Raw genomic sequence first — 23,235 nt, 5'->3', positions numbered from 1 at the left:
ATATCCCGTGGTGGAAGTTCTACCATCCACAGCATTCATGTTTGTGGGACCAGCGCTGGAAAAGATATTCACCATGTTTGGACGTCCCTCGGAGCTGAAAAGCGACAACGGACCACCCTTCCACGGTCACGAATTCAGGGAGTTTCTCCAGCACCAGGGGATAAAACACCGGCGAATCACCCCTCAGTGGCCACAGGCCAACGGAGAGGTAGAACGTTTCATGAGGACCCTGAATAAAGTGATTCGGATAGCCGGCGTGGAACATCTAGACCCCGAAAGGGAGATTCAGCGATTCCTGGGGGAGTACCGGAGCACGCCCCACTGCTCCACCAAGCAGGCCCCGTGGTCTCTCATGCTCAAAGGCACACACCGCGATGGGCTACCTACAGCCCCTGGGTGGATGCCCCCACCGTTCGAAGCGGAGCAAGCCCTTCAACGACGGGCACACCGAAACCGGCAGGTGAGCCGGGCCAGAGGCAGTCGAGACCGCGACCTCAGGCCAGGGGACAGCGTCCTCGTGAAGGATCGAAGGCCGGGAGGAAAATTCAAACCCCGATCTGAACCAGGTAGTTGGACAGTGGCACAGAGGCGGGGTACCATGATCACAGCTGAAAGAGGGGTGGAGTCGACCACCAGGAACATCTCGTGGTTCAAACGCATTCCGGAGGCCACTGAGCGCGACCCGGGAGGGCTGAACGGTGGGGAGGAAGAGATCTCAACCCCAGAGCTGGAACCTGGGCTGACGCCCAGCGGAGCCGGCATCGCCCCAGAGCAGAGCCATCCTGCCCCGGCGGGAGGTGAAGCACCGAACAGCCACCCAACCAGCTCCGGCACTCGTGCCACCGCAAGGTATGGTCTGAGAGAGAACCCCCCGCCAAGCAGCCGCCTTAAAGACTTTGCCTGCCAGGCAAGTGAGTGACTGTTATGGACTTCCGTTTATTTTGTAATCCAAGTTGGGGAGGGATGTTGCAGTTAGCGCTCTAGCGTTAGACGCTAGAGCGCAAGGGGATACTACGCAATGCGTACGCCACGAACGTGGCGTACGCCGATGTATAAAAATAAAGGGGCGCGGCCTGAGAGGCAGTCCGCGCTGAGACCGAGACCAAGAGTGTGGCATCCGTCATTTGCGGCTGCGAGCGTGCCCAGCGAGAGCCCGCAAGATCGCTAGCAGCGCCACAATACTAACTCAAACCTGGCTGGTTTCTTTCAGGTGAACCAGGTTGTTCGAGTCTCAGGATTGCCGCATTGATGGCTCAACATTTTATCGTGCAATGTATTCTGCAGCAGGGTTCATGGCCCATGAACTCTGCTGCACGATAAAATGTGAGTTGAGCCATCGGATCATGGGATCAATCATGGCCGTAATGCTGGCCAGAGCAAGCACAGCGGAGCTGCCGACTTTGGAGGGGGTGTTGTGTGTGTGACGTGTGCACTGTAGTAATGGCGGCGTTAGGTGCAGAGCAGACCTGATGACTTTGGAAGCACCAAAGTCAGCAGCTCTGCTCTTGCCATGATATACACACTAGCATCGTTTTCAGAGGGTGCAGGGCGTGTTCCACATCCGAGTCAGATCAGCGCGTGAGATTGGACCCCCGTGGCCCTGAGCCGGGCCCTCAGGGTTATTTATGATCATATTAAACAAGTCCCATTATTACAAGTTACACACGCTGCTATCAGCGCCTCCGCCCCGGGTGTATCACAAAGAGAAACGCATGCACGTGTGGCCCTCTGCACCCGAACCCGAATGCTGCTGAACCTGGCAGCTTCTGCGCTCCAGCAAGGCTAACGTGCACACCCCTAAGACAGTGATGGGTACTTCTATTCAGCCAAATCCATAGAGGTCCTCGTGGATCACAGATCATGTAATTTTATGCAGTCTAAGGGCCAGGATTTTTGTTACGAGTTTGCCCTCATTGTTAATTACAGTGATTGACTGGTATTAGGTGCTGAGTTCTGGGCTTTTAATTGGTTTAATGGGTTGAAGTAGAACAGCTATTATTGCCCCTCTCAGATCATAAGACAACTGGCAGTGTGCAGAAGTGTCATTGAACAGAGCAGTTAGGCTTGGTGCCAGTAAGGAAGCATATTTTTAAAGAACTCAACTGGTAAGCCATTGGTGCTCTGGGTCTTGGTGCCATGGTTGTGCTGGCCTCTTGAATTTCTGAGATCGGGAGGTCAACCTCCGCACTGTCCACCCTGATCATCTTCCATATCGGAAGGTCCCTGATGATGGGATTATGGCCTCTTCTCGAAAATGTTGTCTATATTTGTACAGCTCTATATAGTAAGGGGCAAATGTCTCTGCTATTTCAAGGGGTTTAGTGTGTAACTTGTCTTCTGAATCCCGAACAGCTGAAACAAACATTAAACCACAATCCCTATCTGTCAGCCAGTACGATAGTTTCCCTGCCTTGTCTGCTTGCTCATAGAGCCTACTCTGGGAGTACATCCTTCCTGCCCATGCCGTGTCAAGGTGTTTTTGCTTTAGTGCCAGTCTGGCCTGATGGAGTAGATGCTCTAGATCTGGAGTCAGTGGGGCCGACTCCCTCCTCTCTAGGTGCTGAATATGCCACACTAGGTCTACTATATCCTTCCTCCTTCTTGCCTCTTTCCTCCGATGTTGTCCATGGCTTGGCCCTGGGTTACTGCCTTTAAAGCTTCCCAGAGAAGACAGGATGTATGTTTAGCTGGAAATATTTGATGATCCTTTCCTGCAGATATTCTGCAGTGTCATCCTCCAGCAACCAATAGGCATTTAATCACCAAATCCCTGGTCTCCCTTGGCGTGTCTGTTGTATGTTTATTTGTACGGGAAAGTGGTCTAAAAGGGCCCGGGAAAGAATGGACGCTGCCGTCACTGCTTAGCACTCAACCGCCCAGGATAAGTAAGTAGTCAGTACTGTTATGTGTGTTATGTACTGTGTAGTAATACGTAAATTGTCTAGTGGTCATGTGGTGGATACGCCAAGTATCAATCAATCCCATTGTGGATACCTACTGCGCGAACTGAGGTGTCCAAAAGGACGAAGTCAACCCACTGGTGTCGTGACAACGCTCCGCTACTTCATTAAAGTCTCTGCCTATTGTAGTCATTCGACGTTTAGTTTCGGTCAACAGTTGAGTCAGGATAGACTGTGTGGCTTTAAGCAAAGAAGAGGGGGAATAGACACTCACAATAGAGCATGGATTGCCTGCCAGTTGTCCAGCAACTGTAACCTATCACCTCTGGTCATCCGTGAAGAACTGCTGCACAGATAGAGCAAATATCCTGCACAGCAGTATTCCATACCTCTTGATCCCCTAGTGAATCCTAAGTGGTATATCCGGGTGTACCCGTATCTACCCAGGTACCAACAGCAAGTTTCCAACAAATGGGTCTCCTGCCAGAAGAGAACATCTGGGGTGTAGTGCCTTGCATATAACATAAGCGCCCCATGTTTGATTGTATTATTTAGACCATTCGCATTCCAAGACATTATGCAAAATACCCCCCAAGTGCATCCCTGAAATGTATCTATCTCGGGCTTGGTACATTTGGTGGCCTCTCATATCTGATGTCAGATGAACAAAAACCAAAAACTAAAACCAACCAAACTACAACAAATCATAACCTGACCTTCCCAATGCATCCCCGCCATATACTTCAACCCATAAAGCATCCTTCGCCCCTTTATACTCAAAAGGTTCTTCTGAATAAAGAAAAAAATAGAAAACAGTTAATTCCAAGGAGACAGAGTGGATAGTTCACCCAGTTAGGCTGCACCACAATATCTCTGATGACCCTAACAAATTTATAGGCACTTTAGAATCTAAATCTAAAATACGCTCAGTGTGTGGCAGTAAAAGTGGAGCAGGATCCCGCCATGGCCAGCGCCTGTGCAGTCCAGGATCCTGCCCCTGGAGAAGAGGCAAGCATAACCCATGCATAATTCACATTGAATTGTCCTCATTGCCACCATCAGATTTGAATCATATTTTTCCATCTAAGCCAGAGTTTTCAGGTTTCTTCTCCTCCTCTCCGGACCCCAGCAGAGGTCCAGGTCATGGACTTTTGCTCCTTCCATATGATGCTAACCTGTCCTCCTAAACTTCCTTGGGTGTGATCGATGTAGTGTGTGTCGACGCTGCCTTCGGGTCTGACATGGGCTGCCACGCTCAGGTCACTGTGACAGTCAACCCAGATATCTCCACCCGCTCCTCTACCCACGTTCAAGCCTGTTCCGTTGATTCAAAGAAATGAGCCTTGTTGTTAAACCGCACCTTTAAATGAGCAGGGAATAGCAGCACATATCGTAGGCCCATAGTTATCAATTTCACTTTCAGCTGCTCAAAGGATCTTCTTTGCCGCTGTTCCAGATGTGTATAGTCAGGGAAAATTAGGGTATTTATAGATTCACGTCTAAGCTCTCCCTTCAACGTATCTGTGCGCAGCACCGTGTCGCAGTTAAGAAAGTGGGTGATTATCATATACAGTTATGCCCCGGGGGCTGCAATGGGCCCAGTGCCCTGTTCCTTCTCAATGAGAAAGCACATAGAGGCCTGTGTGTCCGGGAGATGTTGCCTTAGCCACTGCTCCAATAACTGTGCTGTGTCAACCCCCTCCAACCCTTCTGGGAAACCCATGATCCTCAACATATTGCGACAGGACCTCCCTTCTGCATCCTCCACATGGTCACACAGTTCTGAATTGGTCTTTCTTTATGCAGGTTGGTTCTCATGGCTTTGATTTCATCCTCTAGAATAGAGATGCATCCTTCTGCCTTGGTAACTCGTTCGACCACTTGACCGAGGTCCTGTTTTAGTAAAGTCATGTCACAACCCACTGAGCCAATCTGCGACTCCAAGGCTTGTCTGGAGTCTGCTATCGCTTTCAGGATGATGTCAATTGAGTTTCTTGCACCTTGTTCCTCAGCAGCTGCACGACAACTCTCCATTGCCTCCGGTGCTAAGTCGACCTCACTAGTCTCCTGTGGTAGCACGCTGGTAAATTTGTCTAGGTTAGCCTGTCTGAATGGGGCCATAGTCTTGTCCTTCATTGCCAGGCGTGGGACAGCGATTTGGCTCCCTCCCCACAGTTAATGTGCTCCTCAGGAGTAGGGGGAGGGGAGAGAGAAGGACCCCTCGGGATTACAGGCCGATAGCCGGTACTTGCAGCCCACACCCCACTCCCCGCGATCCAGCCTCCCCCCACTGGCTTCAGGCGAGGGCCACAGACAATGTGAAGAATCCCAAGGCTGCTGCACTTTGCTCAGCCGCACTATGATCCTGTGGACTTAGTTTTTTGGGACCCTCCAGGTTACCGTTCAGTCCCAATATCTCTCAGACCCTCTAGCCAAATCCCTGTCCTAGGCCTGATCATTGTAATCATCCTAGTTGGTGAGGAGGGGGGAGGGAAAAGGGCCTCCCCAAGCATCGCAAGCGACGGGGTCTGACAGCCCCGAGATCGGGCAGCATGCACAGCTCCAACCAGTTCCTCTCCAGGACCTATCACATTCTGTGTACGAGAGAAGGCAGTGGGTATTGTTATTGTTTGTGGGACCGTGGGGAATGGCCACATAGTGTGTAGCTCTCGGGTCAGCATGGCCAGAGGCCTCCTAGTGCTGGATCTAGGCTCCACTGAGCATGAAGTAGAAAGGCCAAGCACATGGGGAATGTCATGCACTGCTCCTTAGTCATTCCTCCTACCACCCCGCCATCAGGCTCCAGGCAACCGGCCAACCCATGAATACACCCCGGCCGATGTTTCAAGTGCTTGACAATCTGATCCTCTGTCGAGAGGCTTTGGGAAACAATCTCTCTGTCCTCTGGGCTGCTGTCCTTTCCTCTATTGCAAGGCACCAGACAGTTCCAATCCAAGCATGCTATCCTAAACCCTCCGTCAGCCTGAGCTTGGCTCCCAGGGCGATCGTAGGGTCAAGCACGATGTGGATGTGTTCATGCCCACCCAGGGCTTTAAGTGGGCCGGGTCTCACCGGTGCTGAGCACCGGCAGTTTTTTAAGGGAGGCCTCGAAACGGGTCTCTATCGGGCTCTGTTTTGAGCCCTGGCGCAGGTGGTCCGTTTTATTCCAGTCTTCAGTGTCAGCAGGCACATCAATGTGCGCATGCTTACACTGCTCACTTCTCACTAGTGGAGAAGTTATGGCATTACGTCATGCCAGGTGAGTGTTGTAGGGGAAGGAAAATCCTTTAAGGAGAGTAATTTTCTCTCTGAATCTCCCTTCTCTTTTTTAAACTCAGGAGCAGCAACATTGTTGTGGTGTCACCAGGGCTTTAAGTGGAAGCTTTTTCAATATTATATACAAGCCATAGTTGCTGTTTATTTATCTTATGCAACTAGCAACCATTGACAAAGCCAATAGTCCTTACTTGTTATAGTTATGATGTTACTTGTTGTATCATATATCTGGATGCAATTACAAAAACAGCAAAATACAAGTCGGGCGGTACACTATGCTGAGCACAGATTTTTAGCTTAGGAGTTTTTAAGCCACGCCCTTAATTAATTTTTTTCATCCCACTTAAAGCCCTGTGCCTACTATCATTTTGACGGAAAAACAGGTGTTGGTCCAGAGCTCAAAAAATGAGCATCTGCCATCTTGTGGGCTCTGGCCACGCCCCTTGTCAGGGACATTTGACAAAATATGCGAAAAAGGCATTTCCTTGTGGGTTAGTGATACATGATCGCTCATCAAAGGGTGCATGCTGTCAACCGTTATGCATAAAACTGGAAGGGAGAGTGTTTGATAGCTGAGGAAGCCATTGGATTGCTGGCTACACATGAGATAACTGCTGGTTGTGTATTGTTGAGTGACATTTTTCTTCCTCTCTCCTGGGGTGATGTTTAAGGTTAACCAAATCTTCAGTTGAGTTTGGATTTTTTTTATATCTGTTTGGAAATGAAAGCAGAAATAAACTGTGTTATGGAACAAAAACTCAAAGTTTGCCTTCACCAAACAAATCCATGAAAAAATCAATTCCAGTACACCCCTACAGTTCTACCTGTCTACTTCAGTCCACACTGCAGCACACAGGCAGCAACCATCCATGTGATGCCCTTCTGATTGCAGACAATGATGGCCTCTGCATTCTTCTCCTGCTTGACATCTATATTCTTTACCACTGCTGACTACTGAACCCAGCTTAACACTCTCGCACGAAGAAAGACTTTCAAAGCATTGTCCTCAAATCGTTCAAATCATACACTAGAACAATGCCCATCTGGTTGAGATAAACTCTGCCCAGGACAATCCCTACCACATGTGTCACATCGAAGGCGCCGTAGTCTCACCAGCAACCTGAAGCTTAAACTTAGACCCACTGGAAATCCCACTGGCCAATATGGAGGAGTCCGGATACACTAGTATCGGGACAATACCCTGCTATACCAGAGTGTCACCTATGCTTGCCTCGCAGGTAAGCCAGGTTATGGAAGGTCCATCTCAGATTAAACCATGCCAAGATGAGTCTGTTCTCATAGTTAAAAGCAGCAATCAAAAGCATGTCCAGAAATCTCTAAAGATGATGAAACTGGATGATGTTGTACTGCAGCTCATTTTCAGCACCAAGTTATTGGGTTTTCTTATCAACACCCACCTCTGCTTCAAAACTCACATTTTCCAAAAGCAAGATCGTTTGGCTTATACTCCTCCTGCTGAGCAGGGTGAGGCCATTCCTCTAAGAAAATGAATTCAGAGAACTCATCCAGTGTCTGTGTAACCTTTAAAAAAGCAAATTCTTTTCATCTACATCCCAGAAAATTATGACTCTCAACCATCAAAAGATCATTCTACAGCCTATGATAGACCTGTGGTGGACCTTGTCAAAAGGGTCTGGTATTTCCACTGGTTAGTGGCAGAGGACGAGTTAACAATTAACATGACTACCACTGGCACCATCTGCCAACCCATATCCTCTTGAAGACCTTGTGCATCACCTACAAGGAAATAAGTACAGCACACCATCATATCTGACATCCAATCAGTACCTTCAAAACCTCACCAGCGCCTTCAGACCCTCACGGATGAGTAGCCACGCTTTACAAACCCTAATTGATTGAAGTTCCTCATATCTGTTCCGTTTACTAAAGAAAAGTAGCAGCAGCATCATACTAGATACCTGAAAGTAAATGAAGGAGAACTCAAGACACCAGGATTTTGTTTTGCTCTGAGGATGGGAGCTGCCGTCTGAATTACAATCCACCAAGCATTTTCGTGCCTTGTCTTCAGAAAATAGGCTATGAAAATCTCATTTTGTAACATCTTGGTTTTTAGACTAAAAGAGTGACCTCATGAACCCATCACCCCGTCCTCTCATCCAGATCAAACCTGTCTCCTTACTGCTTATCAAAGATCACCTACAAACCAGCCTCCACTACCAATCCATCATGTTCATCTGCCCTTAACCCGTCACCTTTATTTCTTTTCTACTTCTCCTTATTCCTTCTCCCCTCTTTCATGACCACTGCTGCCCAACCTCCTTTCAGATATAACCCTCTACCACTGCTGAACGCACCATTGCTTTGCAGCCAGACTTGCATTCTATAATTCCACATGCATACATAGATAGTAATCTATTAAAAGAACATCATGTTCACATAATAAAGATCCAATGCTTAAGAAGAATTAATTACTTGTAAGACTATTTATACAAGCCATGCATCTCCTTCAGATTGGTTGCCTCTCGGTCAATTTTTCTGGAGCTGCTTGTCGTCACCACCAGAGGTTAAATTGCATTATTTTTTAATTCATTGCTAAAGACCTCATACAATCAGCTTCTCTGGGGTTAGGGGAATATTGCTCACGAATTCATAAAAAATTCCAGTACTAGGGAATAAAAACACTATATTCCTCATGAATGCTTCCTAGTTGTTTTGCAATTTTAGTCCAAAAAAAAAATCTTATGTGAACTATCTTTTATATCTATGCTGGAAATCTTCACTTAAAGTTAAGTAATGATTTCATTCGGATCCTGCACAGAAGCGTGCGTGTATAAGGAAAGGCACCATGGATTCATGGTAGAATGTGGAGCTTGATTTATTCTTGTCCGTGAACTATTGGCTTTCTTGTCTCCTGCAGGTCAGCATCTGGAAGAGTTAAGCCAGATTAATGTGCTGCCACAGGCATGGCTAGTACGAGTGCTGTCTAATCATCATCATGCGGTGAGTACTGTCTCTAGTTTCAAGCTGGGTAAGGAGTCTTTGTTACACTTTGAACACTGTGTCTGGATTTGGTACGACTCGCCATTCCTCACACACTGCAAGATTTGTCTCTGACTTTGTGTTGGATCACAATGTTGTCCTGTGTGCATTTGGGAGGATAGGTGGAGTCTCAATCATCATGCAACCATGATATGAAATCTGGAGGTCCTCAGAGCCTCAGGGGTCGGATTTCTAACCTTATGATGTAAAGACTTCGTTTTGTTTTTTTAAAACGTTATTTCTATTTTTTGTAACAACCAGACAGCATATCATGTCTTGACAATCACTGGTGATATACATAGTTCACGAGTGCAAACAGTATAGCCTCTCCTGTAGCATAGCAACAGTCAGGGTAGGTTCAGACAGCACAAGTTTCAACACATAGTAAGACATCATAAAAGTCCCATTAAAGGCACAATAACCTCCATAGATTCTAACCCATGTGGCCCAGCAGTCGACCTCCACGCTGCTACCATCACCACGCGAAGGTGCAATCAGAGGCTAGCTCTGTGTCAAAGGGCAGCGCCACACACCTCGCCATTCACCAAATCGTGCACCCTGAGGGCATTCGACCATCAGCACAGCACCTATTTGCTACCCCACCTTCTTCCACAACAGTAGCTTCCTCATCTCTAGATCATACAAGAAACGCTTGAAAAGGTCCCCAAATATCCTTCAGGCGACTGGCATAAGGTCATGATAAGCATCCGATTAAGTATTGCAATATGTGATATCAGTATCCCAGTCCTGTAATGTTGGCAGAGGACCCTTCTTCTAGCACAGTGCTATCTTGCATCATGCCAGCAGCAATCCCAAAGCCACAAGGCACCTACAGGTCTTCAGGACATCACTATCATAACCCAGCAGTGCAAAGAGGGGGTAATATGTTCACCCATGAGCTCCCGCAGCACCCCTATAACTGCAAGCCAAATGCGCTGCACAACATGGCAGAAACAAGCCACATGAATAAGTCCAGTACAATCCTTGCAACAGCGTGGACAGCAAGAACTGTCACGCAGGCCATAGCGATGCAGCCGAGCCAGTATGTAGTACACTCAAACAAGATACTTGCAATGGATCAGCAGATGCTGGCTGTTCAGAGAGACGGTCTGGACTATAGAACAGAAATAAGTCCACAAGTTGTAAGTCTTCCAGCCAGTCCTATCTAGCCCTGATGGCACTAGGCCATCGGGACACCTGCAACCATGCATACAGCTTGGCGATCGTGCACTGCAGTGCCATATCCTGCAGCACGTAAGTCAAGGTGGGCAACTCCAGGGGTTCCGCTGAGGACACTCCCAGTAATTCCCGCATCGTGTGACATGCCCGATAGTTGTGAAACTGCATGAGAACTATAGGCTGTGCACTCAACTGGTCCCAACTACAAAGTGTTCCTGCCACACAAAAAATCACTGATAGGTCGCAATTCGAGCCCACGCAGTGCGCCCACTGCAGCTCTCTTCTGTCCTAGAGGAAACCACATACACCACTCCGGTGGTATCTGTGGGGAATAAAGCAGGGGCCCAGCCCTCAAACCTGCTAGTTTTTTGCGCACTTGTTGAGTAGTGCCTATGAAGTCCACCATATGTCAAGATAGTGACCTGTGAAATAAGGTCTTAGGCAGAGATAGTGAAAGAGCAACATGATGTTCCAGCCAGAGGTGAGGGAGATCCTCTGGTCTTTGCAGCCAATAATGAGCGAACATGCCTCTAGGTCTGGGGCATTCAAACCACTAGTGGCATAGGGGAGAGAAAGCGTGTCCCAGCGAACCCCGGCTGCTTTCCAGCCTAGGCCAGATGCACATTCAGGGCATGCAAGTTTCAAAGGACCGCACTAGGCAAAAGAATGGGAATATTGGCGAATAGAAACAAAAATTGAGGAAGCATCCCCATCTTTATGATGGTGATACAGCCACAGAGGGAAAGGGGTAAATGGATCCAACATTCAACTGCCTCCATTAGGCGATGCACCGCTTTTCCATAGTTATCCAACATCAATAACTCTGGGTCAGTATGGATCTGAATGCCCTGATAGCTCACCAAGTCTGTTGTCCACTGTAGCGGATAGTCAATCTGTACTTGCATCATGGCCTCGGTAATAGGGAAGACAAGAGATTTATCCCAATTAATTAGCAACCCAGAATGGCCGCCAAAGAAGACGACCTCCCTAAGTACCGGAGAGAGGTTATTTTCCAGATTCCAAACATGCAAAAGCGTATTGTCTGCATAAGCCAACACAATAAGATTGTAGCATGAGAAGTGTTTTCTTGGTGGGTGTGAAATGTGCGCAGAGCACAAGCCAAAGGCTCCGCTATGAGCACGTACGACAGCAGACACAAGGGACATCCCTGCTGCGTACCCTTCGTACTAGTTATAGGTTTCGATACTATCCCATTGGCATGGATTTGCGCAGTCGGTACAGTGGATAGCACCTGGGCCAGTTGCCAAAAAACATCACCCACCCCTACACGGCGCAGCACGGAGAACATAAACCCCCACTCAACCGAGTCAAATGCTTTTTCAGCATCTAGAAAAACAGCGGCAACGCGCACGTCCGGGTCAATGCAAGAGATCACACTGAAGAGGGTCCTAAGATTGTATATAAGTGACTGACCTGGTATAAAGCAAGCTTGCTTTGGGACGATAATACCTGGGAGCAGAGGCACCAAGAGGTTCGCAAGGATTTATGCAAAGATTTTTGTGTCACTGTTTAATAATGACAATGATCGATAAGACGATCAACAATCAACCATTTTGCCCGGCTCTAGTAAGGCGACCAACAATGCCTCACATCGTAGGGCGCATGCGCCCGCCCTTTACCATTTCCTCGAAGAGGGTGACCAAGTGCAGGGCGGGTTTGTCCTGATAGGCCTTATAAAAGGCCACTGTTAGTCCGTCTGTCCCCGGCTCCTTCCCGCTCAGCATCTCCTTCAGCGCCGCCGCAAACTCCAAGGTGCAAAGCTGTGCCATGAGACATTCTCTATGCGCCCTTGTCAGCCATTTCATTGTGATGTGGGCCAGATAGTCCACAGTGGGCAATCCCCGAGGTATAGAGATCAGTATAGTAATGGTGGAACCGGTCTGCTACCTGATCTGCCACATGAAGGGACACTCCCTGTTCATCATTAATAGTCAACACTGCACTATCTTCATGGCGAGGTCGAAAAAGGGATACCAGCTTCACACTGGGCCTCTCTCCCTTGACGTATATTTTCACCATTGCATATTTTCCCAGGTGCGTTACCTCTCTCTGAGCTACATTGTTATATTCATTCATTCGGGACCTGATATCTGCCACCAAACTCCACTCTGCACTCTCTCTATAGGACCGCTCAAAATCCACCTGTTCCACTTCTAGCTGCTCCATACGGCTCAAAATCGAGCGGAGCACCCCAGCATGTTTGGAGATGGTGAACCCCTGAATATAGGCCTTGAAGGCCTCCCAAATAGTTGCAAACTTTTCAACAGACCCTACATTGACACAAAAGTATTTGTCAATCGCTTGCACAAGTACCTAGTGAAACACAGCATCCACCAAAGAATATTGAGGAAACTGCCAGGCAAAAGCAGGGGGTCGCAAACTGTCCAGCTCAAGGACCGCTAGCACCGGGAAATGGTCGGAATATGTTTGCGGTTGGTGCTCACAGTGTGGGACCCTAGGCAACAGGCTCCGAGACAGAAGCCAATAGTCAATGCACATGTGGATGTCATGTACTGCGAAATAATGAGTACACCCCCTGTCATTGGGAGACCTGTGGCAACCAGACATCCAGCATTCCACAGTGATCAGCCATATCATTGATAGTGTGAGCTGCATCCGAGAACTGCTGAGGCGGGCCCTGCGAACAATCCATGTCAGGGCACAAGACACAAATAAAAGCACCGCCCCATATCTGGAGCAGGTCGCCACATTGAGCAAGTCGGGCGAGCAAAGCATAGTAAAACTGCGGGTCATCATAGTTGGGGCCATACACCTGTATCAATAATGTAACAAATTGGTGTTAGTAACAACACACCACCACAAAGCAGCCTCCTGGGTCCACACAAACGTCCTAAACCTTGACACCCGAGTTACGTCTGACCCAAATCAACTTGCCATGAGCATTTGCAGTGAAGCCCGCCACATAGCAAGCGCTCTTAATGTGCCCAATGTGTGAGCAGCCCACTTCCCGTGACCAGGTATTTTTACAGTAAGATGGCAACATCAATGCTATGTCTCTGTAAGTACATTACCACTTTGCGAACTTCATTCAAACCCCCAACGTTCAATGTGAGAAAATTCAACAATGGGTGCCTGATGTTAGCATCTTCATCCACAGCACTGTTAGCTATAGCCACACTGTGCAAACTTTAGACACCAAGCAAACTGTGAAACACACAGTGCAATCAGCACTCACGAGTACAAAATTAATGGTTGTGTGTAACTCAATCCACCCCCACCTACCCTGTGCTCCCAAAGATCCGCACAGCTATGTACTATCCATCCCAGACCCATCCTGTACCCAAAGAACAAAACCTCAAGGCAAACAATGTGGTGCACACGGGGACAGATGGTGCCCTGCTTACAACCCTGCTACACGAAGTCGCAGGGGGCCACGTCACAGATACAGTGCGTGCCAGATCTACGGTAATCAAACTCAATTACGCAGCATCACCGCTCATCCACCGGCACAAGACGCTCCAAGTATTCAATACTGACATCATAACAATAGAAAGAAAGGACTCACAGCCGACCCTCCGAAAGAACTACTGCGTAAAATACAGGAAAATGCAAAGTTCATTGCCCTCATGACGGCCTACCTGTAAGATCCGGGAACGACATTCAGCAGTCTTGCGATGATTGGGCGGGGTCTGACCCCAAGCACCGGACGAAGTGCAAGGGGAAGAAGGGCACATTCTGCCACAAACATTTCCCAAGATGTCTCTCACTCCATTAGATCAATAAGCAGTTGTTCCACATATTCTCCATGTTCCCTATATTTGTGGATTCTGCAAGTCCTACAACATAGAGATTATCTCTACAGGAGTGGGCTTTCAAGTCTTTAGCCTTGACCTTGAGGGAGGAGAGTGCCTTCTCAAGTTGCTTCTGTGTCACTGAGGTAGTAACCTCAGATACAAACAGCTTTACCATGTCCAGACACCCTAGGTGTTTATCAAGGTGCTCCGTTATCCTGTCTATCCGACAAGTGAGAGCAGTTGATCTTGGTAAGAGTAAACTGTATGGTGGTCATGATCTGGCATAGTTCACCACCCTTCTCTGGCCCTGGAGCCTCTAGACCAACCTCAGGCGCCGCTTTGCCCTCCTTGGGAGGCCGTGTGGGTCTTCAACAGATCAAATTGCTGTTTGGGCTCTGTTTTGTCCTTTTTGGCCAGTTGCTCCCAGGCTGCAGCAGAAGATCGGGGTAGTGAGGGAGTCACAGCACAAATTCGAGCATAGAAGTTGCATTCAGGGCCATAGAGCTCCTTGTGTTGTGAACCAGGCACCAGAAAATGCAGGCACAGGGCACAGGATCTACCTGCTAGCGGCAGAGAGAGGGACCCAGCAGGACCATTCTAGCTCCAGTACCATCGCTATTAGCACCAGCAGTGTCCTCAGTGGCATAGACAAAATATAGGGCCCCACACTACTCCAGAGTCAAAAGGCAGAGCCCAAGGGGTTCCGGCGACAGCAGGGGGCAGGGGCCAGCAACAGTAATGTATGGTACCCACCGCAAGTGACAGCCCACATCACCCACTACTCGCCTCTGAAATGGGTGCGATACTTTGGGTTGGAAAGGGCCTTCCCCTGGATAAGCACTCATGGTGGGGCGCAGTGAGGCCTAGAGTAGAGGCCCTAGGTAGGGTGGCCAGATGTCTGCATTTAACAGGTTTGGCCTGCTATTTGAGATCCATTGCAGCACAGCCCACACAAAAGCACTGCAAGAAACCCACTGTCCCTCACTTTTAACACTTTCAAAGGACAAGCAACACTCTTTCAGCCTCTGAAGACACGTGAAACAGATGCTTGTCAGTGGCTAGAAAGGAGGGGCTGCAGCACAGGAGGGGTCATGCACAAAGCAGCTTAAGAAGCACCATCAACTATTGGGATGCCAACAACCTTGAATGAGTCAATGAAACCCATACTCAGGACCTGGCCTGTTAATATTCCTTTGATGTCTATTTCTTTCATGAAGGCTGTTTCAAGGTGCTGTCACATTGTCAAATAAGTGGACAAGGCACAGGGAGCGTTTTATGATCCCAGGCTCAAACCGTTGCTTAAATTAGTAGGAAAAGGCTGCAGCGCTTTGTTGCTTGGTGCAAAGGCTATACACAGGGCCACTGGAATTATGTGCAGGGGAGGCCTAAATTATGCGGCAGGTTTGACTAAATTATACAGCAAGAAAAAGCTAATTGCTTGGCGTAATGTGGCACATTTGGTGTTAGGATTATATACTTCATTATTTTCTCATTTGTACACTTGTAAACATTGTATTGGCATAGACCGCTATTCATTAGTACCACTATATAGTAGAGTTTCCAAGTAGGGAAAAGTGGTCGTATAAATTCCCTAATTGCCCATGTGATGGAAAAACTCCACAGACTACTTTTACTGTTCTGTAATTTCTATACTGAGATCAAGAAAAAACATGTAAAACCATTATTCCTGACTAATAGAATCCATCAGTACAAATATGCTTTTTTCCACCTATGTAAACTTGAAAATGTAAAAAAGGTGTATTCTGTAATTTTTTTTATACAAAGTGCAATTAAGATTAGAAAAGATCTGTCTTATCTAGATGCCTTATTATATGAAGATTTTAATGACTGAATTCAATGACATTTTAAAATATGTATACTATGTATTCTTCTGCTTACGTGGAATTTTAAGAATGTGATTTTTTATCTGATTAAGAGAAAGACAGGAATTATTGATATTTTTAACATTGTAAAGCGTTGGAATTTTATTTTATTCTTATTTTTAATTGATTAGTGTATCTGTCGAATGCTTTTATGGATGTAAAATTACTCAGAATAAAGCTGACTTGACTTGACTAGTACCAGTTTAACACCTAAATATAGCACTAAGCAACAGAAAAGTGACCAGTCAGCCTTTGAAAAGGGCCTTTCACTGCACTGCAACACGTGCCACTTCATTTTTAGTAACTTTTGAATTGTTTGAGCTAGAAACAAGTGTTTTTGTTCAAATCTGCAGATTATGCATCAGATGATGGATTATGTGGCAATTGCAGCAAATCCATAATTATGCTAAAAACACAGTGGCCGCACAATCACATAATTCCAGTGGCCCTAGCTATAATTAGGTGAATATACCATGTAACTGGGCACTTCTCCTCTCAAGGAAATATTCCGTTTATTTTGTTATCATACGCTTACTAGAGTGTTTACATGGAATCAAAATAGTCCCAGTCTTGCCAGAAAAGGGACTCAAGGACTACATTCAGCAAATGTACTGTCCAAGGGCACACAATTTTCGCCAAATGGGAGGCCGGTATTTAAAAAATGTGTCTCCTTGTTCCACGTTTCCAACTAGTCCACAATTGGGGTGTCAGTGATTCCTATGACTAGGCCAAGGGGCTACCTTTCACAGCGAGATGTCATTCTAGTAATAGTGTTTCTTTCCATCCTATTTAGGTAAAATGGTAAAGCTGAGATTAGATGTCAAATATCCTAGTTCCATGGCTAAAACGTACCCACGGGACAAGGTCCTGTGGCAGTAGGTACTTACTGGACAGAATGCATGGGAGATACTAATATTTACCACTGGTGTTTCAAAGATCATTCCATTTGCATACCAGAGTGAATTTTCTAAATGTATCGCTCAAACGTTACAATAGCAAACAGTTAAGAATTACTCTAGGAGTTGGTAATGGGATTAAAAGTAAAATATGCATGAATAGTATTTACAACCGATAAGCTCAATCTCCTGCTCAAGTATTTTAAGACTGTCCGTGTCTGAGGCAGGTATTTAAGATGAAGTTCCAAAAATCTTCTATGTGACTCGAAGTTTTTCTGGTCCTCAAGAAACGTCTGATGTCCCTACCTACACAATGTGTCTTTGCATGTGCAATATGTCTTCAAAGGAACAAAGAGTCCTCTGAAATGATAATGGAATATTGGCCACCATACTAAGGACTCGTTATGCTAGACTGTGGTTGAGAGGTCAGGTCCCGGGGACGGGGGGCCCCCTCTCCTGGGCGTCACAGTGATGAGTCATATCTGCGTGACCCAGGATTGGGGACTATCCTCCCCTGGGCCTTTCAGCACTGGATCCTGGATGCTAGTCCCCGGGCAGTTGGGCCTCCTCCAATGAGTTTTGTAGTACTAGATCATAGCATTGAGGCCCAGGGTATGAGACCATCCTTTCCTGGACCTTTCAGTTCTAGATCATGGCTGGGGACACAAGGTTGTGGGCCCATATCCCCTGAGCCCCACAGCACTAGGCCATAGATGTGAGGCCTAGGGAAAAGCACTTACCCCCTCCCCTGGTCTTTGCAGCTCAAGATCATGGTGGGCAGGTCCAGGGGATGGAAACCCCATCAACGGGTCTTGTATCAACAAACCATTGCTGTGAGACCCAGGAAAGAGGGCTTCCTTAACCTGGTTGCGAGGCCAGGGTAGTACGGGGCCAAATCCTAGGCCTTAAAGTCATGGTCCATTGCTGCGATGCCCATGGGAGTTCAGCTCCTTCACCTACACCTGGCACCATACCCAATGCACCCAAATCATGACTGTATTTTACTGTGCAGGCAGTGGACGAGAGTGAGGGGAAACCTTTCCTTTGCACCAGAGTCCATGGCACCATTGCTATGCTACTTGTCTCTCTTTCATGGGGTTCATAGCCATGTTTCTGCACTGTGAAGCTGAGCAACAACTCTCCCCTGGGCCTCACAGCCATATTAATGGATGCTCAGGTAAGGAGGTGCCTGCCCATGAGCTTTGCAGCACTGGACTATGGCTCTGAGAGCATTTTGTGGGGTGGCTATCTCATGGGTGTACCTATCAATAATGCAGCACATGCAGAGGCAAGAGGGCTTATGGACCCAGTTCACCCAAATTATGGCTGTGTTTTACTGAAATTCACACAATGGATCCCCTTAGTTTGGCACATCCGTGTGTGTGGAAGCTTTTCACCGGGAGTATAGGATACACTCTCCCTGGGTAAATACGCTAAACATGGATATCCTCTATCCCTATGTGTCTCCGAGTTGAGCAGTTATATCAGGAATGCTTATTTGGTTGTAATACCCTCATCCACTCTTTCATGGGGTTCATAGCCATGTTTCTGCACTGTGAAGCTGAGCAACAACTCTCCCCTGGGCCTCACAGCCATATTAATGGATGCTCAGGTAAGGAGGTGCCTGCCCATGAGCTTTGCAGCACTGGACTATGGCTCTGAGAGCATTTTGTGGGGTGGCTATCTCATGGGTGTACCTATCAATAGTGCAGCACATGCAGAGGCACGAGGGTTTATGGACCCAGTTCACCCAAATTATGGCTGTGTTTTACTGAAATTCACACAATGGATCCCCTTAGTTTGGCACATCCGTGTGTGTGGAAGCTTTTCACCGGGAGTATAGGATACACTCTCCCTGGGTAAATACGCTAAACATGGATATCCTCTATCCCTATGTGTCTCCGAGTTGAGCAGTTATATCAGGAATGCTTATTTGGTTGTAATACCCTCATCCACTCTTAGTGGCATGCGTCCTCATCGGGTCTCATGCTGGTCCCTAGAAAACAGGATGGGCTTGACCATAATTCAGGTAGCACTTAAGGATATTACCTGCTGGGGGTCTATTTATATAAAAATACCTTAGGAACACCCAGTATCCCTTTATTATTAGTGTTCTAGGTATGGTTAAAAATTATTATTATTAGGGTGCTTTAGGGTACATAATCCTCCCTTTCCCTACTCTCTTTTTGTCAACATGGTTTAGCCCTACTTTAAGCAGTCTCTTAGGATGCTGAGCTTTTGGCAGGACAGGTCTTACCTGGTATAAGGTTAGTTATAAGTCACCAGATGTCCTCTTCATGTAAGTGAGGCGTATTATTAGTGGACATACACAGCAACACACAAACACACATGCAGGCCTACTTGCCGTAGCGTAGGATGCACGTATTAGCGCCTAGAGAGATAAACATAGGTTATCTTCCAATCTATTATGCTCTTATCTCATCCTTTCATTAGGAGCATTGTTTGTTCAGACAAATACACTTGCATGCAGAGGAATGCATGTAACAAACCCTATATGCTGGGTAGCCACATGTATCCTTATGACAAACAACACATAGGTATCAGTGATACAATGCACAAGAAACGCAAGTGGATTATGGTTGGGAGAGACCCTTTACAAGGGAAAGTATCATGCATTTGTTTTGACAGACTTCATTTGTGATACACTGCACATTAATCATTGCTGAAATACTATTACATAGTGTAATTGTATGGCAAGGTGCACTCTAAAATGTTAATGATGCTGCTCCAGAGAAATGCGCAGGAGGCATGCCCCTGTATTCACACTCTGTTGGGGTATAACAGTAAGGAGCGGGAGTAAAGGCTGTGAGCTTACAGGCCCTGAACAATTCTGAAGATAAGCCAAAGTAAATTATTCTACTCACTGTGTCAAAGGTATCATTCCGGTAATTCATCTACTGTTTTACCCAGTTGCAATCGTGGCCACACATTCCTTAAAGCATGTGAAGGGTTTTTAAAGGGGCGTCTTGCCTGTTTCTCAGAGTTCCGCGAGGGGCGTTGTGACGTCATGATGTGACGTTCATGCGTTGGGGTATTCTTGGGAGTTGTAGTATCTCCCCAGCGCAATTTACAGATAAACTGAAGAAAATTATCTCCTGACATTATCCTTCATTCTGGTGTAGGTACACCTACTGAATCAATCAAAGGTTCAAGTTCAACAGGCTTGCATATATTTTTATAAAGATACTTCTTGCAAGGTAATGGCTATATTTGACAAAGATCAGAACCCTTATGTCCATAATAATCACAGGCTTACAGGACATACATGATGGCAATCTCAGCAGTCTCATATATGGTTTATTATTCTTATTATTAATGCTCATAGGAACATTAGAGTAATTTCCCACATTTGTATTTATGCGGGAGGGAGTTATAGGCCTAGTGACAAGGTGCATAGGTTAATCGTGGGGTTACAGGACTTCAGTGATGGCGATCTTGGCCACGATGTCTGTGTTTTATTTTTTATTATTGCCTATGGAAACGTTCAAGATCTTTCCCGCAATTTTGTTTTTGTTTCGAGGGAAATATAGGCTTAGTGTTAAGGTGCAGGGGGTGACACTTAAATGTTGTGTATATTGGTGTCATCAGATTCATATCAATCCTCAAAGACCTCTGGTTCCTGCAATGATGAATTTTTACTATTTAGGTTACAGGGAGTTCAATTGGGTCCAAAGAATGTAATAGTTCACTCCGTTAATATATGTCTTCAGTGGGGGGCGCTAGAGAGTTCACGGCAAGATGGCCGCACATTAGTGCAGCTCTGCCGGCCAGTACCGCAATCCGTCACCTATCCGGGCCACCATCAGCCATCCAGGACTCTGAGTGAGCCACGAGCAGCCCACTATCACATTCCTGCTACTGGAAACCACACGGTGCCACAAGACGCCAAGCTATTGCCATTTTCAGATGAGCGGGGAGCAGAGCAGAACATGAAGCTTCTGCCCCTTTAAGATGGCTGCGCCCAGGGGCAGAGCATAGGCGGCCCAGACTGTGAAGAACCGAGCTGGTTTCCAGTGAGAGTGCCCTGGATACGGCCCCAATCAACTGGTGTGGACCCCTGTGGACTAAAGGTGAGCCCATTCCCCAGGGCCCAGCGGGAGGCGGTCTCATGCCTGCATTGAATGTGGGGCCATGCTGAGGCCTGGCAGGGCAGAATTTTATCAAGTGTTTTCAGAGCTGTTAACACCCCATTTTGTGGAAATGTTTCAAGAGACATATAAGAGTCAATTGCTTCCTCCCACCCTGCGGGAAGCGATGTTAATCACGCTGCTGAAACCCAGCAAGGCGCCCAAGAGTGTAGATTCGCACACTGTCCACTATCGCTCATCAATACGGACATTAAAATATTGATCAAAATACTCACAGCCCGGTTACAATCGTTATTGCTGTCCCTGGTACTACTGGATCAGGCGGGGTTCGTTCCCTCTAGATCGACCGCACACAATCTTCGTACATTATTTGCAGTCCTGCACCAACTAAATCCATCATTAGCAGCTGCAGCAGTATTCCTCGACGCCGTGAATGCTTTTGATTCTATACAATGGCTGTATATGTTCACTGTGCTATCCTGGATGGACATGCCGCCAGCCTTCCAACAGTGGATCCGGATATTATACGCGTATCCTGTAGCCCGCGTCCGAGTGAATTGAATAATGTCCAACTCAATACATATTTCTCGAGGGATGAGGCAGGTATGTCCGCTTTCCCCAAATTTATTTGCCCTGGTGCTGGAACCCCTTGCTTGTATCATCAGACAAAAACATTCATCTGCAGTCCTTTGCTGTCACCAGTGCCCCTTGGCCATTACACGGTATGCAGATGATATGGTGGTATATGTGCGTGAACCGGGAGAGAAACTTGAGCCGATGATGCGGGAATAAATTAAGTTCGAATGGTACTCAGGCCTAAGTATCAACTAGTCCAAGTCGGTCGTCTTTCCACTGACCCCAGTCACAGTACCTCACGCGCCACTAGAGTGGTGCAGGGAATCTTTGAAATACCTGGGAATATGGATACACTGTGACCCCGAGACTGTTATTCGCCAAAACTATGGTGTTGCTATCTCGCGTCTGCAAGATCAGGTGGCTTGCTGGATCCGACTCCCCTTGTCACTGGCAGATAGATTAGCCATTAGGAAGAGGGTTGTGTTGCCTAGGTTTTTGTACCTCTTCATAAGAATTCCAATCCCACTGACACAGGCCTTTTTGAAGTCGCTGCAATCATGCATGACGACACTGGCATGGGCGAGTAAACAGCCGAGGGTCAGCTGGTAGACTCTCACACAACCCTACTCTCAAGGACGATTCGATGCTCCAGACATTCATCTATATCATGTATGTGCACAAGCCCATTTTGCTCACTACTGGTATCACCCACAACGCTACTTGCCACACACTGCTCTGAAACACGACGCAGCCTATCCACTCCCCTCAACGCTATCCTACCGAATGTACACACAACAAACACGCTCAAATCTGCTAGCCTGATAGATAGCATGACCAGAGCTTGGCACCTATATGAGCATTCATGCACCCTCTCACTCGCTCAGACTACCTCTGACACTCACTCATACAGTTACTCACACACCCTCTTATTCCCCAAACAACCACTAACATGCACTCACTCACCCATACAGTCACTGATACACCCATTCACTCACCCACATTGCTACTCATACACCCACTCGCTCACCCATATATCCACTCACACCATGGCGAGGAGGAGTAGGGCAACCCGGAGATGCCACGATAAAGGTAAGTGTGTTTTATTTACCTTAATTTAAATAATATTTATTGAGGGGGGGTGGAGGTGGGAGGGTCCGGGGCTGAACTCTTCGCCGCTACGGAGTCGAAGTTTTGCATGAACTCTGTGTTCGCCGCAGAACGTGGAGTATGCAAAAATCCACAAGCTCCTCCAGCGGAGTGGAGTTCCTGCCCAGGGTTATTTGTAACTGTCGGTACTTAAGCGGAAACTGATGCCTGAAAAGGGGAAAAAATAAAGTACGTTTACCTTTTCATTATATACTATCAGATCACATAGTTTACATATATAACTACCAACATAAGCAGTTGTGGAATTATATTATAGCTAAAATGATCCTCTGCAATAGCAGCCCTGACCTCTGCAATAGTTGGGCTGACTCATGTTTAAAGGACTATTTGTTTGGATGGATGACTGGGTTGTGTCAGTACTTGGCTACATATCTAAGTTAGTGTAGGAGTCCACCTGTAGCAGTGCCATCAGATACTTAAGTAAGTGTGCCAGTCTTTTTTAGTATGTCTAT

At 47.0% G+C, this 23,235-nt stretch overlaps 1 protein-coding gene across 1 annotated transcript in view; it reads left to right on the top strand.

Annotated features, from left to right (window-relative positions):
* BTBD16 (BTB domain containing 16) overlaps positions 1–23,235 on the top strand; it is a 654,256-nt gene that overhangs the window by 467,917 nt on the left and 163,104 nt on the right. The window contains exon 13 of the mRNA XM_085614582.1: positions 9,076–9,158. Coding sequence (XP_085470708.1) covers positions 9,076–9,158 — 83 coding nt within the window. The remainder of the gene's footprint in view (positions 1–9,075; positions 9,159–23,235) is intronic.

The sequence above is a fragment of the Triturus cristatus genome, chromosome 1_2 (assembly GCF_964204655.1).
Source record: "Triturus cristatus chromosome 1_2, aTriCri1.1, whole genome shotgun sequence".
NCBI classification, from domain to species: domain Eukaryota; kingdom Metazoa; phylum Chordata; class Amphibia; order Caudata; family Salamandridae; genus Triturus; species Triturus cristatus.
Note: the sequence above shows the minus strand (reverse complement) of the source record. Positions and strands in the feature narration are given on the sequence as shown.